Source organism: Ostrea edulis, chromosome 3, assembly GCF_947568905.1.
Source record: "Ostrea edulis chromosome 3, xbOstEdul1.1, whole genome shotgun sequence".
NCBI classification, from domain to species: domain Eukaryota; kingdom Metazoa; phylum Mollusca; class Bivalvia; order Ostreida; family Ostreidae; genus Ostrea; species Ostrea edulis.
The window spans coordinates 11,570,934-11,597,711 of NC_079166.1; the positions used below are offsets into that span (position 1 = coordinate 11,570,934).

At 37.7% G+C, this 26,778-nt stretch overlaps 3 protein-coding genes across 17 annotated transcripts in view; 2 read left to right on the forward strand and 1 right to left on the reverse strand.

The window, feature by feature from the left end:
• Nucleotides 1-2,202: 2,202 nt before the first annotated feature.
• LOC125676109 (uncharacterized) lies at nucleotides 2,203-12,183 on the forward strand. 2 transcript variants are annotated; one of them, XM_048914008.2, is made up of 4 exons: nucleotides 2,203-2,358; nucleotides 9,737-9,992; nucleotides 10,323-10,681; nucleotides 11,318-12,183. In XM_048914008.2, exons 2-4 carry the CDS (start codon nucleotides 9,760-9,762, stop codon nucleotides 11,701-11,703), a joined length of 978 nt encoding a protein of 325 aa, XP_048769965.1. In that variant the 5' UTR covers nucleotides 2,203-2,358; nucleotides 9,737-9,759; the 3' UTR covers nucleotides 11,704-12,183. The 2 variants fall into 2 exon arrangements, with proteins under 2 accessions (XP_048769965.1, XP_048769964.1); XM_048914007.2 differs by having other exon boundaries at nucleotides 2,203-2,349.
• A 1,788-nt stretch (nucleotides 12,184-13,971) lies between these two features.
• On the reverse strand, nucleotides 13,972-18,321 carry LOC125676167 (kyphoscoliosis peptidase-like). Of its 3 annotated transcripts, none has more exons than XM_048914060.2 (5): nucleotides 18,171-18,321; nucleotides 17,502-17,647; nucleotides 16,609-16,724; nucleotides 15,748-15,864; nucleotides 13,972-15,661 (listed from the first exon to the last, which is right to left on the reverse strand). In XM_048914060.2, the coding sequence occupies exons 2-5, from the start codon at nucleotides 17,640-17,642 to the stop codon at nucleotides 14,356-14,358; spliced, it is 1,680 nt and encodes a 559-aa protein (XP_048770017.2). In that variant the 5' UTR covers nucleotides 17,643-17,647; nucleotides 18,171-18,321; the 3' UTR covers nucleotides 13,972-14,355. The 3 variants fall into 3 exon arrangements, with proteins under 3 accessions (XP_048770017.2, XP_048770018.2, XP_048770016.2); XM_048914061.2 differs by having other exon boundaries at nucleotides 18,157-18,307; XM_048914059.2 differs by lacking the exon at nucleotides 18,171-18,321 and adding an exon at nucleotides 17,935-18,163.
• A 7,425-nt stretch (nucleotides 18,322-25,746) lies between these two features.
• The window catches only part of LOC125674387 (inositol hexakisphosphate and diphosphoinositol-pentakisphosphate kinase 2-like), a 120,104-nt gene continuing 119,072 nt past the window's right edge, over nucleotides 25,747-26,778 (forward strand). For 11 of the 12 annotated variants that reach the window (XM_048911521.2, XM_056160038.1, XM_056160033.1 and 8 more), the window contains exon 1: nucleotides 25,753-25,914. The gene's annotated coding sequence lies outside the window, so the exon portion shown is untranslated. Of the gene's footprint in view, nucleotides 25,915-26,778 lie in introns of all 12 variants that reach the window. The other variant, XM_056160032.1, reaches the window with a different exon arrangement.

Sequence of the window (26,778 nt, forward strand, 5' to 3'; positions counted from 1 at the left end):
GGACCGAGACGAAATTAGAACTTGATAGATGTAATTTGTTATGGCAAAGCAATGGTCAAAATATCAAATGAATATCTGTAAGCATAACAACAAAAAATGTCTGGAAAACTGATAATTCATGGTATTTTTCTAAGTCCAAGTTATAACAAAGAAATGCTCCAAATATCAAATGAATATCTGCAAAAACAGATGGGGAAAAGTGTGGAAAACTGATTTGCAGGACTGACGGACAGGCAGACAGACAGGCGGACGGAGCTCAAACATATTTACATGTATCCCCATCGACTTCTCCGGTAGGGGACTAAAACCCTATATATCACGTAAATAATTAATGAAAAAGACGAATTTAAAAAGATAATTAATCAACAATGTTTTAAATATTGTACAATGTACTGTCTGTTCGCGTTATGCTTTGTTTCACGCTAACGGTTGTAAGCTTCTCTTTACCGTGTTGATATAAGCTTATTAATGAATCTTTTTTTGTACCGCCTCTTTTTATGTGCAACCATCATCGTAATTATATAATTTTCGTTTACTTTTAACCGTGTTTTCTCTATTTTCAATGTTAAAAAATACACTATCCTTTGAGAAACTTGTTGATAATTTATAGCGTATCATTAATATTAAAACACTGTCCATAACAGGCGCGTAGCTGCCTATACGCAAGTACGCAACTGCGTATACATTATTTGCTAAAAAAAAAAAGAAAAAAAAAGAGAAATTATTTTTACATTTTTATCTCATTGCCTTAAGTGTAACTTTGTGCTATGTATTTCCGATTTATGATTAACTCCAATCATCATGTCTATTCAATCCAATTTAAAAAGCTTCTTGAATTTCAAATCCCTAAAAAGCCGAATTTAATGTTAAAGTCATAATTAATCAATAAAACGATGCTTCTTGTACTTACTAATATCGATTTTATGAGGTCTTTAATAACATAAACAGCCTCATGAAAACATTTTAACAAACAGGCGAGCTGTTTTGAGTCATGTGACTCGTTCGCTCAAATGACAGCGAAAATTCGGTTGACTACAATTGTTGTATGCTTATGTTATCGAATTTCGGAGTGATATTTTCTTTTAATCGATATTAGTTAGTACAAAAAGCGTCGTTTTATTGATTAATTATGACTTTAACATTGAATTCGGCTCGCAACTATTTAAAATCGGCCCGAGAATGCCGCCTCCAGGTGCAGACGGCGAATTTCCAGTTTACATAATGGTGCCGGTTCTGACGTTTTCCTGGCACGGTAAATATCAAAATCATAAAAAAGCCAGGAAAACTTCAGATATTTCGGACTAGCACTTCGAGTGTATTTTATCATACCAGAATTATTACAGGTCTGTGTTGTACACGTATCCATAATTCCCTTATTAATACCTGGTCCAGCAAATGTCGAATCGATTTTAATGTACACCATTTATGTACATTAAGTAGACGGATTTGGAATACCCTTTGTTATTAGCAATATATACCATGTGTGTCTATACTCATACACCTGTCGGCAACAACTAAAAAATAAATCAACGCAGTTCGTAAAGCAAGTGTCAATTTAACATTTGGTGATTTGGTAATATCAAGCTTCCTAAAACAAATCTGTGATTCTTTTTCTGTCTTGTTTGAATTCGTTTGTTTCGAAAATTGACAGCCAAAAAACCCGTTGTATACTAAAAAAAAATTGGTGATTGTAATCAATAAAACCCAGGAGCTTCCGGGGGCTTCGCCCCCTGGGCCCCCACCAGGGCTTCGCCCTGGACCCAGACCCCCTGCCTTACTTTGCGTACACTTCATTTTCTGTCTGGCTACGCGCCTGCATAATATGCTTTGATAAAGTGGGGTTATGTAGCCACCGATCGGAGACTCCATTGATACCCAAACTGTCTTACCAGGTACCCCGACTTGCATAAGGTGTGTGTTACTTAGCACAGTTAGCTATACGTGTATATTCGTAGATCTCTATTTTCTATATATTTTATCAGAGAGGTATATAAACGTACCTCTCTGATTTCATCCTGTTTACATATCTGTGTTCGTTCATTGTGACCTTGATGTAGGGAGAGGGTGAAATAGACTGTACCTGCTGCCCAATCCCATCCACGTATTTATAAATATTGTTAAATAAATACTTATAAACATGTATGCCTCCATGCTATGGTCATTAGGGAAACACCAAATTTTAGCGCCAAGTAAATCGTCAGCAAAGCGAGTTATCCCTCTTGAAATGGTCATAGCTATTTTTGATCAGGAAACCCCTATATTGATTGTGTTGTTTTCAGTTTTGACACCATTACCAGTCATTAGGCCTACAAGTAATACGCGGATGAGATCAGTGTGTGATTTTAACAGGTACTGAAGGTAAGTCTATATAACTAACCAGCTGGTGACTGGACTGTCTCACATGTCCGTCTCTAAACAGTTAGCGTGGGCGTCTTGTTTCTAAGTAGGTATAGATCTAACCTCGCGTCTCGATCGAGCGATTTTAAAACCATTCCGAAAGTGCACCTGTATTAATGCATAAGCCGTACTATTTGTTAGTTAATAATCACCGAATTATATACTTAAAAGAGCCGACGTTCTTGTACGAAAAAGAGGCCTATTTTAAAGAGGCTATTTTGCATAATTTTGTAAGAGTTATAGTCAAAGGGAGATCACTCTAAAATTTCATTCTCTCTCTCTCTCTCTCTCTCTCTCTCTCTCTCTCTCTCTCTCTCTCTCTCTCTCTCTCTCTCTCTCTCCCCCCCCCCCCGACCAAACCTACTATAAATGAGGACGTCCTCACAATGTGTAGAAGAGAATACACACATACATATTTTTCTATAAAGGCAAACAAGTGCTATGTTAGGTATAGCTATAGGGACACCTATAAAAGTTTATCTAATAATCTCTTTCGAATTATGATAAACGAAGAAGGTTTTTGAGAGAGAATATTAGTAAGGACATGTCCTCACACCACTTGTCCCCACTAAGCTAATATTTCATCTATATCTTTCACATGCTGCAGGTCACATTTATGAGGACGTAATTGTGAGAGCTTTTTTGTTGTTGTTCTCATAGTGCAATTCTGTCCTCACAACTTCTGTCCATTGGTTGAAATTTGTCCTCACTTTACACGTTTACTGCCCACCCACCCCCTCTCTCTCCCCTCTCTCTCTTTGAATAATCTGTACATTTCAAAATGCAAATATGCATAACACAATCTGATTAAAATCAGATCCTCGATCCGCTCCTCTTTCTTCAAAAAAAAGATTAAGAAAGAGGAGCGGATCGAGGATCTGATTTTAATCAGATTGATGCGTAGTAAAATCACGAAGGGATACATTTTTTTGAGAGAGAGAGAAATAATTATGAAAAGCTGTTCCACTGGATATGAAATTTCTCGTTATCACAGTTTTTGTCATCGTGTCTAGCCACGCCTACTGAGTCCGGACGTACCTTCCCTCCCTCTATATGATGTAGTGTGAACGGAGACAGTAGGCGTGGTTTTGGACGATGCTTTTATGATTTAATTGTAAAATATGAATTTTTGTGTCTCGTAAAAGAGTTTTATAACATAGGATATTGCAAAACGAAGGCTCAAGGATTTATCAGTACTAGCGACTATTAATCTGTACTAGAGACTCGAAGAGCGTATTTCTAAACACTCATGTAAATGTAATAGTATTAGGTTTTGACAATCCATTACTGACAAATATGTTTTTATATTCATACATATTTACTTCTTAGATCCACCCCTTTATTTACACCACTACACAAAGGTACACTTACAATTTATTTACCTTGGGGGCTTTGGTCATGGATCTGAGTGTGGGCATGTTGTATGAAGGGTTTTTATTGGTCAGTGATTGACAACTTGTATTTGGTTGGTTTTCTCGGTTCTATAGTTTTACCGCCAGTTTTGAGCAGTATTAATATTATTTAGCTAGGTAGACATTTGAATAGACGTGATTTTTAGCAAGAGTTAATACTGACAACATACTACAAAATCATGATTTCTGAGTCAATCCTTGAATCCTAATATATTGTCCGAGCTGTAAATTTACTGAGGGAAGCTTCTTCCCATAGAAGGGTATGACAATATTATTGTTTTATTTCATTAATTAACTTTTTATGAACATTCACGGGAGAAATACTATTTTGCAAAATGATGTATCTTTAGAGTTATCTCCCTTAAATGATAAACGTATCTTGATGGGAATCAGTAGGATTAAATATCGTTTAGCATAGGCTTTGATTGTTAAGTTAGTATTATATCGTTGTTTTATCATATTTCAGGGCTATCTTTAGAGATATATTGTCAATTCCAATCACTGTGTCCGAATAAATAAATATATTGAGACCTGAACCCTACAGGCGTGTCGTCCGTCATTCTTGTTGGGAGAAACCCTGTTACATAATAACCCCTACGTGTAGTTCCCTATTCTTTCTAGAGAAGCCGACAGGCATGTATAGCCTACAGCAGGTTTTGATTCTGGGGAAACGTGTAAATGCCGGAACCGGTGACGATTCAATCGATGTTTTGACTCAAATATGCCTGGATTTACATAACGGACAAGTTATTTTCACAACTTTAATGCCTGTATCTGACACACGGGCATGAACACTTACTCACTGTTAATCCATTTTCAAATGTTCTATCTCCGGGTATGAATTATCATAATTACATGTATGTGATTATCTCTATTGGCGGTACATATGTACAGAAAATGTATATAAAAAGTCGAAAATTCGGAGTGGAAAAATTTGTAAACATGCATTTTTGGTTCTCGGGAAACTTTTTGACATTTCATTTATATTCAAGCATGTTTTTCTATTGATATCAACAAGAATAATCTTTTTACCCATGGCATATCCATACTCCAGGCGCAAATTTTACTAAACGAATTTTTATCTAAATGCAAACATTTCTTATGATTTTGTAAGTTATAACCTAAGATACCACGCTATTATTTTTCTAATGTGTTCTTAAGTTTCACTGGGAACTTAACGTAAGTGAAACTCTCTTTTAAAAGAAGTATGGATATTCGTAGTTATGTCACTTTCGCTTTTTTAATATGCTGACGGTGTTACCGTTTCTAAGGCAACTTCGCCGCAAGTGCAGGTGCATTTACATGCGTAGATCTAGATGTTTTCTTCACGGGAGTGGGATTCATCCCATGCTATTTTTCCAGGTATATAATGAAAAAGAACATAAAACATGTATATTTTCCTAATTCTAATATATACGTGTGCACTTTCAGTTCTAAAATAAGTGTTAAGTTTCTAGTATAGGTTGGAACCGCAGGCACTTGACGTTTTAAATATCTATAATAATTTTTCAAAAATTGTCTTCCTATAGGCCAATCCGAAAACATGAGTTATCTTTCCTTGATCCGGAACATAGTGCGCTTGCGTAACAGTAGGTTAAGACTTCCGGGTAGTATATTCGAGAAGCGTCATTATCAACAGTGCAGAAGGCTACGAATATATTGCTGTATAATTTTACAGTAATCACGCCAAGAAATATGTTAACGTTAATAAAAAATCTCAATGCATAGGTTTACTTCATACACGTGAAAATAACCAACTTTGCATGTAAAAATAATAGAAAATTAATGTTGTATAAGTTGAGGAGGACACCCCCCTCCCTGATAGGATGTACTGATGTAATTTCCTACGACAGGCCTGTCCCGAGACCGAGACACAGTTAGATTATTCTAACTACACCCCTCCCCCATTTTCCAGGATTTCACGTGTTTTATAACTGAAATTAGTACATGTATACAGGCGCGTAGCCAGAAAGAAAATGAAGTGTACGCGAAGTATTGCAAGGGGTCTGGGGCCGCCATGAGGCCCCAGTGGGCGAAGCCACCGGAAGCTCCTGAATTTTTTCTTGTCAATTTCCAAACCCAAAAGAATTCACAAAATTATTTTCTAAACTGTTTTATTATGCCAACTCACCGTATGTACTTGGACTGACTTTACATTCGTTTTACGAATTTTTTTCGTTGTTTTCGACCGGTATATAATGTTACTGATTACAAAGAAAATCATAATCCGTCTACTACATGTACATATATGACGTAGATTTTTAAAAGTGATATTCGACATGGTGTCAATGATTTGAAATTCTATAAGGACTTTAAAGATTGAATGGACACAATGATGTTGATCAAATCATAAACAATATAATGCAGTTATTTTTTAGGCACAAATATTTTAACGGCAAATCTCTCTCTCTCTCTCTCTCTCTCTCTCTCAAATGACACGTACGCAGTTGCGTACTTGCGTATAGGCAGCTACGCGCCTGGTATATATCATATATTCCTTACATATTCTCAGGATCTTTAGCCCGTGTTTTAATACAGTTAGATTTATAATTAAATATCAGAAGTTCAATATCAATGTAGTACATTCAGCGATGAAAGTTCTGCCACGATGTACGTCTAGGTATGTCGGACTGACATCTCTAGATTCTGAAAATGTCCATCTCCTTCGATTGGTGAGTAAAATTTAACCCAGGCTGTACTTGTATATGAAACAGAGGCCACTGACAGATTTCCAGCTGTCTGCCCACAAATTTTATACAGTTTCAAATACAAGTATAACCGTAAAGAAATTCGTCGTCACAACCCATCTTTAAACTGACATTTACACATGCAATGCTTTGAAAATTAAATAACGTATAATTGAACGCCCTGAATTTATAGTCGGCAAGAGTATGTAGGCCTACCTGTAAATACAGCCATTTTGAGTAAAATATTTGGACTTTTACTCAAATTATTTTGTAAATTTGTGGCGAAAGGGGGTGTTTAAATCTGTCATTGCAATTTCTGTTATGACACGATATGTGCCTATACATAATCAAGTAGATTTCAAGGGGGCTAAAACGAATAAAAGAGGGAAGATACAGAGACGTCAAAAGCATTCTATTGGGGGGGGGGGGGGGTGGGGGTGGGTGGTGGTAAATTTACCTACCCCCCCCCCCCCCCCCGAGAGTACATTTGAGAATACACCCCCCCCCCTCGGGATCACACAGGTCTATGGAAAATAATCCATATCAGTCTAGCAATATTGAACAAAATTAATGAAAAATATTATTTAGTTACCTATTTTACTGCATTTTAAACATATCAGTTGATATTAACAATCCTAGCTTCATGCTGCAGTGTACAAAATGATTTGCACGTCCAGGTACTTTGGAGAAAGTTACCCAATGATTGCAGTCTGGTTTATTTTTGAAAGAGTCGATTGGTGGTGGTGGAATAATTTTAGCCCTGATAAAACAATGAGAGCGTTGATTTCCTAATTTAATTGATTTTTTTTATTTTGAAAAGAGGGGGGGGGGGTGTTATGCAAGATCTTTGCACCACAGGCACTCGACGTTTTAAATATCTATAATAAAAATTAAAATTGCCTACAAAATAATTATGTCAGTCGTTATTGGAGACATATGTAAACAAATGAATGTCTGGGTGATTTCCAATTTAATTTTTAAAATCCCCCCTACCCCCGAAAATCACACCCGACTCGATCAAGAAATTCTTCTTCTTTTTTCCATTAACATTTTCTTACTCTCTCGTACAAATTATTTCAACTGTTCTCGATTTTGAACAGCGCCCATACTTATATAACTATACATATAATATATGCGCAGTCTGACTGTGTTACTACCCGGAAGTTGTCATATTCACACTAAATGTAAGAATACAAAGAGAGATAACTCACGTTTTCGGAAAGGCCTATAAACAAAATATTCACAAGGTATATCACGCCGCTATCTTGGTTTTCTCTTTACCAGCTGCATCGCTTGTAATTTTCGGCAAAAAGATCGATATAATATGATAATTAGACCCCTACCGTATAGAAGCAACTCTGTCAAGGTATCAATGTTAATAGCAATGTTGTACTATCTGCTATCCTGAAATGAAACACAATGATTATAAATTTTAAAGCATTCGCGTATAACAAATACTCGTTAGGACCCCCACCCACTCCTTTTTGCTACGATACACTAAGATCCATTTAAAAAAAGCTTACAGTTACATTTTTCATACTACATAGATACGTGTATTAGTACATTGACATGGCAATTTTTTACCGTGCTGAACTAATATTCCAGCAATGAGAGGGACGGGGCTGTCACCTTGTTTCGCATCACTGGGCATATACAAGGAGTTGAAACTGAAAATTCCATATGAGTGGTTGCTACTTTTAGCAGCGGAAGAACCAGGGCATTATATTTTCTGTTGCACAGAACAATTTCTCAATATATAAATACATTAATTAACAATTAGATCCGCCACTTCATCATTTGCATTATGTTGTCAAAACATAGACCACGACGTCACATCTATCATCTTGCCCCCGCTGATCGATAATTACATGTACATTTTGTTGCACACCCATCTCTTTATTTCGTCTATCAACTGGCGCAAGTTCCACTAAACTTATCTTAATAGGCAAATATTTCTTACTTAAAAATAAGTTATAACTTAAGATACGACGCTTCTGTTTTGTTAATATGATTTTAAGTTTCCAAAGGTATGAAGCATTTCAGACATCTTAGATCTGTGCGAAACAATGACAGGTGATATTTGCAAATTAGATAATTTTAACGTTCATAGAATTTGTGAAATGCTGAGTTTACTGTTCCTTGTAATGTCATTTTATCTGTCAGCAACCCATCTCGATTTTTTAAAAAAAAATTGATCATACGCAAAACATGCTCTCGCGTATCGGATCAAGTTTATAGATATGAACACCATATGTAGGTGATACTGAAATATTGCTACATGAATATGGGAAGTAGACAATGGAGAAACGGAAGTCATCCCGTTTGTCATAAAATTGAGTTGCTAGTTTGACGTTAACGTCTAGTTCAATAAAATATTCATATATGAAGCAGATATGGAAGACTCTGTTGTGTCTTTTATTTCGAGTTCACTGGGATGTATCAAATAACCATTTGAATAAAAGTGAGTGTTGTAAATAGATAAAACGTCGTCAATGTATCATTTCTATACTATCATAAATATAGTAATAAACTAGAAACAAATGACCGAAACAATAAAAAACAAGATGTGTTTGTGAAACATTGATGTGTTTGGCCAAACTCCTAGGTCAAGGTCATGAGGTCAAGGCGTTTGGTACGAAAAGAAACGTCTTGTCACAAGGAATACCCATGTGAAATATGAAAGCCCTATCACATCCATTCAAAAGTTATAGGCAAGGTTGAAGATGTTGCGGACAGACAGACGGAAAGACCAAATCTTCGATTACGGGGGCATAAAAACATTTGCATTCATAAGCGGCACTCATTTAACTCGCGAGTGTTACCCTCAAGCCAGTTAAGCATATACGAGGATCATTTATTCTGAAAAGTCTTCCATTTCGCATCTTAAAAAAATACTCATAATATTTCTTGTGCTCGAAAAACAGTATGTAATACCAAGATCATGCAAAAGCTTGGAAACTCAGATATTTTGAACTAAGGGTTGAGCTAGTGAGTGGGCGGGGTTATTTTGAACTAAGGGTTGAGCTAGTGAGTGGGCGGGGTTATTTTGAACTAAGGGTTGAGCTAGTGAGTGGGCGGGGTTATTTTGAACTAAGGATTGAGCTAGTGGGTGGGCGGGGTTGCACGTGTCTTTAGGACCAATGTCGTTGAGATGTTAGTCTTGTATCTTATATGAGAGACAAAACGATTATATGCATTGCATGAACATATGAGTACAGATGAAGTTAACTTTTTTTGCAGCACCCTGAGATACACCAAACAACATGAAGAAAGAGAATACTTATCTACCCTCCGCCAAGAAGATATTCCAGCGGTACGAAAGAGTGCCTTTTCAGGAAAACATTTTGTTGGTAGGGACCGTGGGGTCAGGGAAATCAGCCACGATCAATACAATAAGTGCGGCTCTCTCGGGGGAGAAAAAATATCGCGCCCCGATCGGGGCTCAGCTTTCCTCTCCGGACTCCAAACGGCAGCGGACCACTACACACCTTATGTGGTAAGCCAGTACAGTTTGTTTTGTTTGCATGTAGTTTAGGACATGGTTTATATAGGCGTCAGCCTGCTGTCCGATCTTATTTAGATCTTATTTAGAATAGTTTCGTTTGTAATATGTTTACATGTGACAGAATCAGGGTATAAGTTTTACCCATCGCGACAGACTGAGATTGAATTTTTATTTTTATTACACACTTTCATGTATATACCACTCTGATGGTTCATGTAAATAAGAATTAAGAATCATTAAAAAAAAAAAAGTCATAGATTGAAAATATTGAACGAAATTCGATATAGTTAAATACAATGTAATTAAGATTTAAATATCTAGGTACAAAGGATGTGGTATAGAAGAAACCAGGCGAAAAGACATGCATGCTCCAAAACGCATACCAAATCTGGTGGACATGACTGGATTGGAGAATATCGAGTCACGTGAACAGGAAGAATTGCTAGAGCTGATACTAATGGGAAAGATTCCGGACAAGACGTCGATTCCCGCATTACAAGACATGGAGAGAAGAAAGTCTGGATCACTAAAACGATGCTTTCCATTCATTTATAATCCTCGACGAATTCACAAAATCCTATTTGTCGCTAATGCTACCGAACCCATTCCCACCAAACTGATACAGAGTGTTCGAAACGTCGCCCAGCCAGACGGCACTCCTTCAAACTACAATCCTAGATGTAAGCAGGCTTATTGTACATTTTATCAACTATTTCAACGACACTTGCTACAAACATACCTTGTTTTCAAAAATGATGAAACTGAATACTAAATTTATGTTTTTATAAATAAAATGGATGCAATTCACCTGTAATGATTATAATTATACCTATGATTTCTCAAGTACAAAAAACAGGGGGGGGGGGGGATTTGTATATATAGAGTTACAATGGGAGAGATGATATATTTCAACTTTTGAACATCATAGAAAATTTACAAGTCCTTATTTTTTTTTTTTATTAGGAATTTTAATTTATATTTGTACTTATTACAGCCTAACTATGCAACAAATATATATATATATATATATCAACTCATGTATCCATTTGGATTGGGGGATTTTTGGTGGGTTTTTTTTTTATATCAAGTGTCCTTAAGTCATCATACGATATTTGGTGAAATAATTTCATGTAAAGATATGAATTATTGCTTTAATGATCCCTGAAACATGAAGGATTATACTTATTATACTTATCAATGAATATGTTTTGTCATTCAGCACTGGGGTTTTTTTCACGTGTCCTCGAAGAGAATTTAAAAGCCAAAAATGCTGGACATGGATAATGTTAAAAATTTCACACTTTTATTTTTCACAGACATCCCCCTCTTCGGCTTAATGACGAAGGAGGATCTTGTGGACTGGGAAGATACAGAAATTCAAAATCGCGAGCGGGAATTTCTGCAGAGCCTCGGTATAGATGAAACAGCCTCGTATTCGCGCTGGCATAACAACTCCACTGGGGACTTTTCCTGTAAGGTTCTCTATTTCCTGGACAGGCTATTGTCCCCAGAGGTCCGAATGGTTCTTGATCAGATGATTTTCTTAAAGATTTGGATGGGGGCTCTTTGGGAAAATCCTTCCTATATTTTCCCTATGATACTCGTGCCACTATTAGGTTTAGCTGTGACGTTTTATATGTCTGATTTTGCATTGCCCGATTTGGATTTGTTCCATGTTCTCAAGATGAAATCAGGAAAATGATGTGAGAAACTTCGTTATAGATATTTTTCTATCCAATGAACAATGTATCATACACCGTAACACTACCGTTACACGTCACTGGTTTCATGAATGTAACAACACATCAGCAACATGGCATCTCTTTGTTTGTTTGTTTGTAGACATTTGTTTGCCATACTTTAGATTCTAAACTTAATGAACAAATTACGAAAGAAAAAATACTCGTATAAACATTTGGATATGTGGTGTACAGTGCGAGTTTGGATAATGATCTGTACTAGTACATGTATGATGAACGCGTGTATGATGATATCTACTCGTGTATTTTGATATTTACACGTGCATTTTGATATTTGCACGTGTATTTTGATATTTACACGTGTATTTTGATATTTACACATGTATTATAATTTCAATAGTAAACTAATCTGTGATATGTTCTTTGGGTGTGTTTTGATATTTTTCTTATTACACAGCAATAAATAATAGAACGTCCACAAACAGTCTAGACGCCTTGTGTTTTATTATACCCACGCAACCAAGTTGCTGATCCGTTTGTCTGTCAATCCCTTTCTTGTCAGCGCAACGCCTCCGAGACCGCTCAACAGAATTCCTTGAAACTTTGTAGTTGATAAGGACACACTCTGTAACGTTTCCATATGAGTGAAATATTCTCGAGAGGGACGTTAAACAATACACAATCAATCACACAGTGTAGATGTGCATATTCCCAGGAAATTTTGATTCAATAATGTTTCTGGGAGTTATGCCCCTTTTGAACTTAGAATTTCGAGCCGTCTGTCCTGTTCTTGTCGGCGCAACTCCTCCGAGACCGCTGAACAGAATTTCGTAAAACTTTGTAGTTAATGAGGACACGCTGTATAAATGTGCACATTCCCAGGAAATTCTGATTCAATAATTTTTCTAGGAGTCATGCCCCTTTTGAACTTAGAATTGTCCTGTTATTGCAGTAATGTTTGGCAATGGGAACCATCATTATGTGAGGCATTGTCAAGCAATGTTAGAGCGTGGGGTAGGTGATTGTGAGCGTATCCTAGCATCTGATGTTAACTAGATTGAGGTTTTGAATATTTTTTTCAGATTGCTTTCAACTAAAACTATTTTTTGACTAAATAAAGTAAATTTGAATGTTTTCAATTTCAAAATATTGGTGTACATATCCTCCTCTTTTTATCTATATCAAATTTCTCTGGTGTAGCATACTTCCTTAAGGAAATAGATTAAAGTTGAATTTTGTGAACACGTTCAAAAGCAATGATAAAGCCGCCAGTATTTTACAAGGAAATAGCTGACAAGGTACCGCTGAACAAAGTTATGGGACACTAGAAACCGAGGGGCGAAATACACAAACCACACCGCCGCAAACTACTCGCCATTCGCTTAACAGATCACCCCCACATAACAAATCTTTGATATCGTCTTACTGAAATCTTTTAACAGATTTTGCAAATGCATATGAATACGAAAACTATCCTTTTGCAAAGTCAATCAAGGCATATTAAATATGTAAGACCGAGTTATCTTTCTTTGCAGAGGAACATTGTCACACAATTAGTATACATATGGTTGGTCACCTAGGTCTGTAAAGTGGGGGGGGGGGGGGGGTCGGAAATTTACCTTATTTGTCTATCAACGTAGTGCCACGATACCTGTAATTTTACACGGGATATAATTACAAGTACAGAATATCTATTTTTAACAGTTGACGCTAGACTAATTATATACATTTAAAGAGAGATTATTTATGATATTAAAATCAAACTTTCCAAGTTTCAATGCATTTCACCGCGTGTCGGTTCCCACAATTATGTTCCGTTTACCCGTTTGGTTGTGATTAATAACCAATTCACGAAAACATTTTCTCTTTTCAACTCCTCCATCAAAGGGTTTATTTAGTAAGCCGATAAAACGTGATAATTTTTATTACTGAGGATTTTAACAATCTTCTACAGAGTTGAACATGCGGGATAAAACATCCCATGCTCGTTCTATCGACCAGTGTCGCCTAAATGTCCGGTAACTACATGCATTAGAATCTATTTCTGAACCGAGCAAGTATATACTAGCGAATAAAGTCTTATACTTAGAGATCACAATCACAGTCCGTCTTAGCATGATAATTTATATAGTATTCCTAATGATTTATATGCACAACTCTGAACGTAAGATCGTATTTTATAAACACCATTTCATAAAATCTATCGTTGTCCTAACAAATTGCACTGGTATATATAATTTTGTTTGCAACATTGAATATACATGTACCAATCAAAAAAGTGTATCATTTATTCATAAAGTTACATAGTGGTATATACATTAAAGATATATAAATAATAAAAAAGACAATGCCACAATTTAAGTATGAAGATTAAGCACCACGAATGACTGGACAGAGTCTGTGGAAGGCGACCGCAAGATTGACCACAGGCCCGTGTAAGATTGAGCGCCGGTTCGTGAAAGACAGCATCACCAATAATCACTATCATGTCATTATATCAGATCTATTTCCTCTTGAATAAGTACATTTCATTGTATAATTCGTAATCCTTGTATATATAAAACATGATTCTTCTTTTAAAAAGTCTGTATCACTGCGGTCTATTTATAGTACCAAGAAAATCGTCTTCCATATGCATGTACAAGTAGGGTTCTTCACATAACACTAAACTCGTATATCCTCCAATACTTAGAACCTTTCTGGTCACTAGCGGAGACTCGAATCCGCTCTCCGGGTCCTGAGGTCCTAAGTGTTCCCTCCCAAACCGTCCCCTTCTTCTCCATGGGAGTCTCGTGTAGCAGAGCCTGAACGATGTTAGGAGAAGAGAACCGGAACAGGATCTGCTCGTGCGCCTTTATCTCGCACGTGACAGGAGACAGCAGACGACACTCATATTGCGTTGTTTGAGGAAAGACTTTAGGAAATGGTTCACATTTTGGGTCATCTTGACTGCAAAAGACTAGGTAGGCTATTCTCGGAGAGTAAGTATCAGCATTTTCATTTTTGGTGAATATACTGAGTTTATAATATCCTTTTGAAGGAAACTTTGCTTTGATGTATAATTGTTCCTTTTCCCTCTCAAGCAAAATATAGTTATCATTTGGATTGAGATTTTTAGTGGCGTGCTCCATCTTTGCAATAGCTTCAACATTTTTCGTAGTTTTGATGAGAAAATCTAGTTTTCCGTTTTTGCTTTCCATCACAGCCTGTTTACCGACTGAGCTGTGGAATCCCGCCTCGACATAATCGTGATAAGGACCGAACGAACCTTGGTGTTTCGGGAAAGCAAAGACATGGTCCCCGACCTCTTCACATTTCAGCACGTAATTTGCTAACGCAGTCAGCTCCTCTACTTTTGGGTCAGTACGACCAAACAGTTTCAGTGTGTAGGTTCCTCTTTCTGGTGGACTGACCTTAACTTTTATACGACTACCATCAATATTTTCTACAAGGACATACTGATCAAACTCTCGAGCAGACTGTTTCTTGAATAATCGCGCCATCAGAAAGAAATAGGAAGATTTGGGATATTGCATCGTAACTTCTATCTTGTTGGAGAAGGTGATTACGCCGTCAGGGTGAGATACAGGTTTAATTTTACATGTGTACATATGTGAGAACCCCTTCAGACGTTTGCTGAATGTATCCAGGGTGAGGGGTTTCGGAAGAAGTTGCCAAGCTTGACTTTTGGACATATCGCTGCCCATGTAAGGGAAATGTGACAAGATGAAAAGTTTGGGTTCCGTCAAAAAATGGAAATCTGAAAACTTTTTGACAAAGTTTCCTCTGTCGTCTCGGGAACCTGCTCCCCACGTGCAATCCACAAACTGCCAGTTGTCGTTAATATAAACAGCGTTCCACGCATGCTCGGGTGTTTGATCGGTAGTGAAGCTCGTCTCCGGGTCGTAATTGAATGCTTTGGAGAATCCGGAAACGACTTTCACAGGAATTTTACATTCTCTGAAAGTGTGAAAGTTTGAATGAAATAGTTATTTTTGCAAGACACTATCTTCATTAAAAGCAAGCAAGAGACATTTAAGACATACCTGCAGAGCGCTGTGAACAGATTCGCATAACCGATGCATACCGAACTTCGCATGCGCAAAACTGTCGCTCCATCTGTGTCAATATTTCTGTCGTGAAAGTCTGGCCGAGTGTCATACCTGTGAAGACGATATCAATATTATCTGTTCAGTATAGCACTTGCATGTCATGTACATGTTTGCAAAAATCTATCCAACAAGAGGCCTATAGGCCACACCAATCACTTGAATCGTATTAAGCTCATATTATGTAAAATGAATCGCAGAGTGTATGCACCATTGTGGCTTGTACGATCCTGAAATCGGGCAATTTGAATTTTAAAAACAACAACAACTTGTAATTGAATCCATTATATGTTTGCGTATATCAATTTGTTAAAATGGAGACTTCTTTTATGGTGATGGGCCAAAATCTCCTACATCTGCTTGAAAGTTGACTGGGTAGATAAAACTTCATAAGAAAATTGGAAAAATCGTAAGTGATTTATATCAAGATACAAACAACTGTCTGTAAATTTTGTAATGCGGGACTTATGATATTGTTTATTTGTGAAATGTTAATGTATGAATAAACTGCAGTTGTTGTTTTTCTTGCGTTTTAGGATAATTTCCAATGAAATATCGACCGTGTCAACTCTCCGTTATAAAAGGATACCGCTGACTCGTAATGAGTTGCAATTATGAAAACGCTTACAGACATTTGGACAAATTCTGATCAGAAAAACTAACGTGAATCTGGAGCAGGTGCGCGAACAGTACTAATTCATTGCTGGACATTAGAACATGTATAATTCAGTGATTCGGTGGGTTTTTGTTGTTGTTTTTTTTTTTGTTTTTTTTGTTTGTTTTTTTTTACACCTTTACCTTATATTATTCGTGATCCAACGATAGAAGGCGCGGATCTTCTCTAGGTCTGATTTGGCTTCCTGGACTAGGTAGGAGGCGAGCTTACTCACTGACGTCTCGGCGGATCCAGGTGTCTGTAAAACAAATTAATTAAGAGGATATGAGTACAGGCCGATGAAGCAGCTCCATTGAGGCGTGCTGCCCTCAGACTCTGTGTGTGTCTTATAGATTTATGATAACTTCATTATGAAAACAGATACCTGTATATTCTGCCTTCATTACTGCAACATTAGGGGAAAAGTGTGAACTAACTCCAATAGAAAATGTTTGAAAACAGACCATATATGTTAAGTTTATCTTATGACAGTCCTTATTTGCAACCAAGACAAAAAAATATATATATTTCAAAATCAATTTCCTCCTCACAGAGTCAATTAAAGATTTTTGCAAAATCTGGGTAAATTGAAATTGTTTAGATACTGATCATACACTGTACATAGGTTAGTAATTGCACCCCATCCACCCCACATGGCATCTTATTTTACTTGATTGAAACTAAATTAAAGATTTTTTCGAGTTACATGTACATAATTTACGAAATCGGTAATAAAAGGCATAAGCCTTTCTGTCAAACACGCATTTAAACTAGATTTTTAACTACCAGTAAACATGACTTAGTGGAACATCTTATACCCAGTCGTGCTATCAGCAGGTAAATAGTACGATATGGATTAAAGTTACACATTTACGAAAACGGGAAACGTTCAAATTGGCAAACAGCTTGTATAACGGACTCTTATCAGTCAATGACATAACATGTAAATGGAGATTGGAGCACAACTTCCCTAATGGCAATAAGAGGGAAAAAATACAGTACGTAAGCCCACAAAAAAAAGAAGAAAAACTCTCACCTTTAAGGCATGGTTGTCGATGTCTTTAAACACATCCTCCCGTTTTACAAGGTGTCTCTTTAGTTTTCGTGGAGGGCGTGGCGGGGGAAGGGGAGGACCATCCCCATCGGTATATTTTTCGGACGATTGGGTGCAACCCATAGTGGCTGTGAAGCAAAAGAAGCACTTGTGAAAGCGACAGACCCCTTCTAAATTATAAACCCTATACCCGTAAGGCGAAACTACTAAATGAATTGGTCTTTTGTCAAATTGTTATTTCTTTCGGAGAATGAAACGTAGTAATAAAAAATCCTTTCTAAGTGTTTGAAATGCTTGACTGACTATATATATATTTATTATTATTTTCGTTTCGTTTTAGAAATATAATATAATGATTGTTATACATATACTTAATGAACAGTCACGCTAAAAGTTTAAAAATCACCAAACCTACCGAACAGAAAATTTAAATCCAAAGTTCACAAAATAAAACTTGAGCACTGACACTTAATTTCAAACTGAAAGTAAACAGTCATTTCATTACATTACTCCTCAAACCCGCCGCGTGATCTACGTAACTACTATTGTGTATTTATCTACAACTAATGACCGTCCAAAATGATTGACAGATACTACACAGGTACACAACAATGTACAAGGAAAACAATACGTATACCTTTTTTTTTTTACCTGCTGGCTAATGCGTATGCCGTATACACGGAACTTCTATTTTTCCCCTTTTCTCGCTGAGGTCTGTTTCACACTTTGACTTTCGATATAAACACTGCTGTCATATCTTTTCGCTAGACAGGTATTTTCCGGACTTTCGTCGATTAAAAATAGAACAATTGGTTTAAATATAAGTCTGACTGTAATGGGAAATCTGTATATTTAAAATTGTACCATAGTTTGGCGTGCTTTCTTTTGTTAAAGGTGTGGGTTATCTGTACGTACAGTTCGTAATTATGAAAGATTTAAACCCGTCTTATTTTTGTTCCCTGCTTTCGCGACAGTCTACAGACTCGGTCGTCATTTTTACTCAGATTCCACACTCTGAGATTTGTCAAAAATACACATCAGTTGCCCATTTATTCATTTTTTATTGTAAAATACTTTATATTTTAGACCTTTAGTATATGTAGAACTCATGTCCCTATGAAAAATTACCCCCTCCCCCACCATCCTCCGAAAAAAAATCTCGGTCCGCGTATATCAATTCTTCAGTATGAACTTAACCTAGTCCGAAATGGGTTAATCAGCAGTTTATACGTTAACTTCATCTTTCATTGTTTACATGTATATTTCGCTTGACGACACAAACATATGTTCCGAAACGGTGACCACAATCGCTCTATAGCAGAGAATGATTCGGAGTAGAAACACTTGATATGCAAAAATAAATAAATAAATAAATGAAAATAATCTTTATTTTTAAAGTTGGACATGCATGGTCAACAATGAACATTAGCTATTTACCGACTTGCACGGATGTTAGCGCTGGGGGTCATTGTGTGGAAAACTTTTTTTTATCAAAAATTATGGAAAAACGACTAAGTCCGCTGTCCTCTGATACTCTGGTGCGGGGGACTTTTGTTTGGTTGACTCGACTCTAGCTGTCACTCTAACCCTCGACATAGCCCTGACTGTAACCCTAACCAGTAACCCTACCTGTAAACCCTAACTGTAACCCTAACTGTAACCCTAACCAGTAACTCTAACCAGTAACCCTAGCTGTAAACCCTAACTGTAACCCTAGCTGTAAACCCTAACTGTAACCCTAGCTGTAAACCCTAACCAGTAACCCTAGCTGTAAACCCTAACCAGTAACCCTAGCTGTAAACCCTAACCAGTAACCCTAGCTGTAACCCTAACCAGTAACTCTAACCAGTAACCCTAACTGTAAACCCTAACCAGTAACCCTAACTGTAACCCTAACCAGTAACCCTAACTGTAACCCTAACCAGTAACCCTAACTGTAACCCTAACCAGTAACCCTAGCTATAACCCTAGCTGTAACCCTAACCAGTAACCCTAACTGTAACCCTAACCAGTAACCCTAACTGTAACCCTAACCAGTAACCCTAGCTATAACCCTAGCTGTAACCCTAACCAGTAACCCTAACTGTAAACCCTAACTATTAACCCTAGCTGTAAACCCTAACAATCAACCCTAACTGTAACCCTAACCAGTAACCCTAACTGTAACCCTAACCAGTAACCCTAACTGTAAACCCTAACTATTAACCCTAGCTGTAAACCCTAACAATCAACCCTAACTGTAACCCTAACCAGTAACCCTAACTGTAACCCTAACCAGTAACCCTAGCTGTAAACCCTAACCAGTAACCCTAACTGTAAACCCTAACCAGTAACCCTAACCAGTAACCCTAGCTGTAAACCCTAACCAGTAACCCTAGCTGTAAACCCTAACCAGTAACCCTAACTGTAACCCTAACCAGTAACCCTAGCTGTAAACCCTAACTATTAACCCTAACTGTAACCCTAACCAGTAACCCTAACTGTAACCCTAACTATTAACCCTAACTGTAACCCTAACCAGTAACCCTAACTGTAACCCTAACTGTAACCCTAACTGTAACCCTAACCAGTAACACTAACTGTAACCCTAACCAGTAACCCTAACTGTAACCCTAACTGTAACCCTGACTGCAACCCTAACTGTAACACTAACTGTAACCCTAACCAGTAACCCTAGCTGTAAACCCTAACCAGTAACCCTAACTGTAACCCTAACCAGTAACCCTAGCTGTAAACCTTGACTATTAACCCTAACTGTAACCCTAACCAGTAACCCTAACTGTAACCCTAACTGTAAACCTAACCAGTAACCCTAGCTGTAAACCCTAACCAGTAACCCTAACTGTAACCCTAACCACTAACTATAACTGTAACCCTAACCAGTAACCCTAACTGTAACCCTAACCAGTAACCCTAGCTGTAAACCCTAACCAGTAACCCTAACTGTAACCCTAACCAGTAACCCTAACCAGTAACCCTAACTGTAACCCTAACTGTAACCCTAACCAGTAACACTAACTGTAACCATAACAGTAACCCTAACCAGTAATCCTAACTGTAACCCTAACAGTAACCTTAACTGTAATCCTAACCAGTAACCCTAACTGTAACTTTAACCAGTAATCCTAGCTGTAACCCTAACCAGTAACCCTAGCTGTAACCCTAACTGTAACCCTAACCAGTAACCCTAGCTGTAACCCTAACCAGTAACCCTAGCTGTAACCCTAACCAGTAACCCTAGCTGTAACCCTAACTGTAACCCTAACCAGTAACCCTTACCAGTAATCCTAACTGTAATCCTAACCAGTAACCCTAGCTGTAACCCTAACCAGTAACCTTAACCAGTATTCCTAACTGTAACCCTAACCCAAACTGTTTAAAACTAACCTTTGCTGTAACCCTAACTCCAACTCTAGCCCTTAGCAGTAACCCTAGCTGCACCTGCCTTTAACTCCAACCCTAACCAATATCTCAAGCATAACCCTAACTCTCAATGTGGTGCAAGAGTTTGTACTTAGACATGCATGGCGTAGTCTTTGAGACAAGCAGTAGACCACATGTCCGCGCAATATACGATTGGGAACCATTCACTTGATCGTACTGATATTTCATAAACGTGGGTTGATTATGAACGAAAGAGGACCCTAGTCCAATTGATTTTCAGGTCAAGTGTCAATCCACTCTGGACATAGGAATATACTGTCCGCTCAATATCTTGATACTCCTTTGCTTGAGAGACATCAAACTTGGTGCAGTGGTACATCTTCAGGAGAAGATGACCCCTGTTGATTTTGATGTCACATGGTCAAAGGCCAAGAGTAAAACTGGACATATGAGTACACTGTCCTTTCAATATCTTGAGAACCCTTTACTTAACAGACATAAAACCATTTGAGAAGACATGACAGGCACTCTTGAAACGTGGATGAAGATGTTTTGAATGTGTAAAATGAAAAAAATCCACCTAATTATCTACGCACTGTGGACCCTCATCTAACTGGGTGTTGAATACAGGTAAACTCCTCTAGAAGGTATTAATTATCAAACCCAGCTTATCCAAAATTATATCAATCAAGATTAATACTGATAATCTTGATAACGGATAAAAATTACAGAAGGGTTATAATAAACAGAAACCACAGCGAGTTTAGATAAGTACTCGTGGCTAAGTATGTTGTTATAAACTTTTCCCTCGCCATTTGATACGGTCCCTTCCTTCGCTCGACACCAAATCTCTAAGTACTGACTACTCGATAAAAGTTTACCAACACATACAATCGTCTTCTTAGCTTATGTAAAGGGAGAAGTTCAGGGGCGGACCCAGAGGGGGTTCCAGGGGGGGGGGGGGGTAGACCCCCTCCTCCTTTCGTCAGAAAATTTTGTTAAAAATGGTAAAAATAACGCATTTAAAGGATGGAACCCCTCCTTGAAAACTAAAATTAATGGTAGACCCCCCTCCCTTCAAAAAATTCCAGGATCTGCCCCCGGTCCACTCCTCACATTGCGAGATGATAATGAGTTCAGCTGCTGTCTGGTCTGTAAAAATATAGTTCTACAAAAACCAGCTTATTGGTCACGCGGTATTGTCATCAGGGCTGTTGATGAAAACTGATTCAAACATTATATTTCTTTCAACTAATGGTAATTTCATTTTTGAATTCAGTCAACATTCCTTAACAGGGTAGGGCGCATTAGTCGCAAACTTTAACTACTCATTGGTGGAATTAGAGGGGGTCTCTCTCTCTCTCTCTCCCCCCCCCCCTCCTTCGCCTTTGTGACCAAATCAATTATTTGTTGCTATCTAGTGATTCTATTATGTATAAAATATATCTAGAATAGTCCACAAGAGAAACCTAAAAAACCTCAGTACCCTGCAGCTTCCAAGGACTCTCCCTCCTGAGCTCCGACCAAGGTTTCACCCTGGACCCACTGGGTGCCTTGATTCGACCCCAGCCTATTACCCCCTTCAGTTTAGTAAATCCTGGATCCGCCACTGCTATAAGTATCGTCGATGCAGGTGGTTCCTATCCATTATAGTTCGGACAAAAAGAGAAAGGTCTTAGCTGATAAATGTCTTGATGTTTTGGAATTCTCATTGGTCTAGATCTACTACACAGACACTCGTTTATGTTATCAATGAAATAATAGTGCATATGTACAATGATAATTGATTGGTTGTTTTGTATGCATGCGTGCTTAGCTATCAATGAAATATTGGTTTTTTTTTGCTACTTAGTCTACAAATTCCCTGTTCTTAAATCGGCGTATAGGTTTTTGGAATCCAATATTTGCTCCCAGGCCCTCGATCATTCAGTTTGTAGAGATATGTATGGTGTTATTAAAGCTGTCTCCAGTCAGGTGTTACTATCTACGTACATGTCTCATAACCACTTTTTATCTTGTTTAATTCACTATTCTATTTCTACGAGGGAGGTCGATCGTTTGAGAGAGAGAGAGAGAGAGAGAGAGAGAGAGAGAGAGAGAGAGAGAGAGAGAGAGAGAGAGAGAGAGAGAGAGAGAGACCAAGTGGTGTTCCTTGTGGAATCCTGGATTCCACTGGATAAGTCTTCATCTGAACATTTCTCTAACAGATGTACTGTCACATGCATTTCTGTTAGTAAAGATTAAAGTTATCCGCGGATGTTTCCTCTGATTCTATATTGATCCATTTTATTAAGCAGCTTATCATGGGTGGCTGTGCGGAAGGTCTCAGAAAAGTCGGGAATCGCGAGGCCAAATTACTTCCCCTTGTCGATGATTGAAGCTTGGTCTGTATTGTGATAGGTGGGTCTCGCATGAGTAACTGCATCTAAATCCATGATTTCTAAGTGCTTCGTCGTGTTTCTGTATATATGATATGATTTAACAGGGAGGGCAGAAAAACGGTTTGGAAATTCTCCGACACTATGCAGTAGTAGTACCCCTTGTCTGTTACCCACGGCTCCCATTTGTGGTCTCAAAGCCAGGGTTTGCGACGATAATGCAGTATCAACAAAGATATCCTTATACAATATACTGTTCCTATGACAACAGGCATGCAAGGTCACACATGAAGGACAACTCACTGAAGAATTCGAGGTAAAAACTGGTGTCCGACAAGGATGTATCTTATTGACATGTCTGTTCCTGCTTGCAGTGTACTGGATTATGAGATCATCCACAGACAACATATAAGGAACGGGATTCAGTGGACACCTTGGATCCGACTGGATGATCTGGATCTGCAGATGACCTGTCACATACTTAAACTAATTTACAGGGGGAGATGAACATGGTAAAAGAACATTAACAGAAGCAGGTCTGATAATTAAAACAAAAATACAAAGATCAAACACAAGATCAAATACTTCTATAAACTTTGAAGAAATGGCTATAGAAGACGTTAGAAAATTTTCCTACAGAGAAAGTTTATCCATGTACATGTACCGTAGTTGTAGAAAATGGAGGGACGGATGTGTACAAACATTACAGCCATGATTGAAAAGGCCAGAGCAGCATCTTTATACAACAAACTGTAACATTTGGAAATCAGAGAAACTGACAGCAGACACTGGCGTTGAGACTCCTTAACAGAAATGTGTAGGTTATGCTTCTTTATGGATCAGAAATATGAAGTACAACTGTCACAACAACAAACAGGATTCAGAAATGTCTGAGAGAATCCTGACGAGATGCCCCGACACTATGACAACAAAAAGCTAGGTCATGGCAGAAGAAAGCAAGTCCCAACAGAGGAAGAAATCGTGAAGAGACGATGGAGGTCGATAGGACAAACCCTGCACAATTCACAGACCAACATCACCAGGTAAGCCCTATCCTGGAACATCCAAGGAAAACGTAAGGATGAAGACCAAGAAACGTCTGGCGGAGAGACTTGTAGGCCGACACCGGAAGTTTAGGAATGTCGTAGAAGCAGTGCAGAATAGAGAGATCGGGAGGAAACTTGCATCTATAGGCGGTCAATGTCCCAGGAGGGATAAGTAAATAAATGTTTATATAAATATGCATAAATACCAACGATAACCCATGAAAGCTCGAAAGCTTATTTCCTATGAAAACATTGGATGCCCTGATGCTGGCGTTAGGGGATCATAATGTGGGAGGAAACCGGAGGAAGCCTACGTATCCGAGCTGGCGACCACCATACCCTCTCACATATTTATAACCACTACCGATCGCGGGGAATCGAACTTGGGTCGCAGCGGTGAGAAGCGAGAAGCGCTACCCGGAGACCCGGGTACTAGTAGCATAAATAAGTAAGCTTAATTGTCTTGATGAGAAACCATTGCATAAAATCGAGAACTGACAAGGAATACAGTAGAAGGAACGTAATTCGTATTTTAAAAAAAGAAGTAGATTTTGTGTTTTACATTACAACAACGGGGCACTACATAATTAGGTGACTTTTCTTTATCAGTACTCAGAATAAAGTTTCAATGAACTAGAAATGAATTAGAGTCTTTTCCCATCGAATGATAGCCCATCACGCAAAACTTAACCCTTATAATCCACCTTGGCTTTCACTGAGGGCGGGGGGATACACAAGCCAAGTCATGCCATTCATACTCGCAGTTTTATCTGATACAATTTTAAAAAGTGTATTCATTTCCATTTATTAGAGTTCAAACTAACAAATTATCAAATAAAATATATAGGTCAACACACTTTTTAAGATGTGAGACGTACATAAACAGAATCATTTATCACCGTCAGAAAATTGCAATTTTCCCTAAACAGCGTTATCAAAATTTAATAAAAACTGGTTATGACGATATAATAACATTTATAACAATTTCATAAAACTGTTTCTTCACAAAAATATACAAAATGTCTGTAAGAATTTTAAGGGAAATCTATCGCATAGTAGACTTGATAGAAAAATCAATAAAAACAGAGTTATTGCCCTTGGATTCAATATCTTGAAACTTATCATTGTTTATTCATCTATAACTTAGACTTTTGAAATATTTTATTTTTAACAAGATTTTTTTTACAATAACTATCAAAAAAAAAAAAAGACTCCAACAAAATTGATGTTCCTATCATGCATAAATCTAAATAAATCACTGATTTTGCAAAATCTGATGACATCACAGGAGGGTGGAATTACTTTAAGCAAGGAAAATCAATTTAGTCTGGATCATTTCACTACTTCACTGAGCGATTGGCGTGTGCCTATTTGTATTGTGATCGGGCTCGTTGAGACTTAATCGGGATCGACATTTACGTTAAACCTATTTACTCGCGACGAAGTTGCAGTTGAGTTGGGAAGCAGAAGGTAGACGAGAGAATTATTCACATTAGCAGTGAATACGATAAATAACCGAAGATGAAGTAGAGAATTTTGATACAACAATATCGTCTCTGCCACAAGGCAGTGACAGTAAACAAAAAGGTACAGAGGCATTATTCAGATCCCAATTTTAAATCAATTGAATGTCATCAAAGATCAATGTATCCAATAACACAATGATGAATGACATACAGTCATAGGACATAATTATTCGCCACTTTCAAAATGGCTGCCATTAAACGCACGTCCACTTGGTGAAGTTTGAAAGTTGTTTGCTGTGGATAGAATTAAAATCTTACCTCAGTATTTGGTCAGATTTCCTTTCATCCTGATTACCTCCTTTAGTCGCCCTGGTATAGAATTATAAAGGTTCTGTACATAGTTTAATGGAATGTTTTCCCACACAGTCCGAATTTCCGCTATAAGATCTTGTCGAGAGTTTATAAAATGGAGACGGGTTTCTAGTGTTCTTTTCAAATGTAACCATATGTTCTCTATTATATTTAAATCTGGTGACTGTGCTGGCCATGTTGTTGTATTAATATTGTTGTCAGCTACATAATCTTTAATAATTTTGGCTCGATGAACAGGGGCATTGTCGTCCATGAAAATGTAGTTGTTCTCCGGGAAATGCCTGGCTATTACTGGCCATATATTATCATCAATTATTTGTAAATATCTTTGAGCATTAATGTTACCTTGGATATCAGTCAAAGTGCCCATACCTTGAAAACAAATGCATCCCCAGATCATAACACTTAACTTTCGTCGCGGAGCAGGACACGCTAGTTGGGGGTTATACTTTTCATCCGCTTTTCGCCACACGTATACCTTGTTGTTATCCCCAATAACAATCTGACTCTCATCACTGAAAATCCATTTACACCATTCTTGCTGAACTGTCCAATCTTTCCTCTCCTTGCACCATTTTACACGTTCTTTTTTATTCACTTCACGAACTGCCAC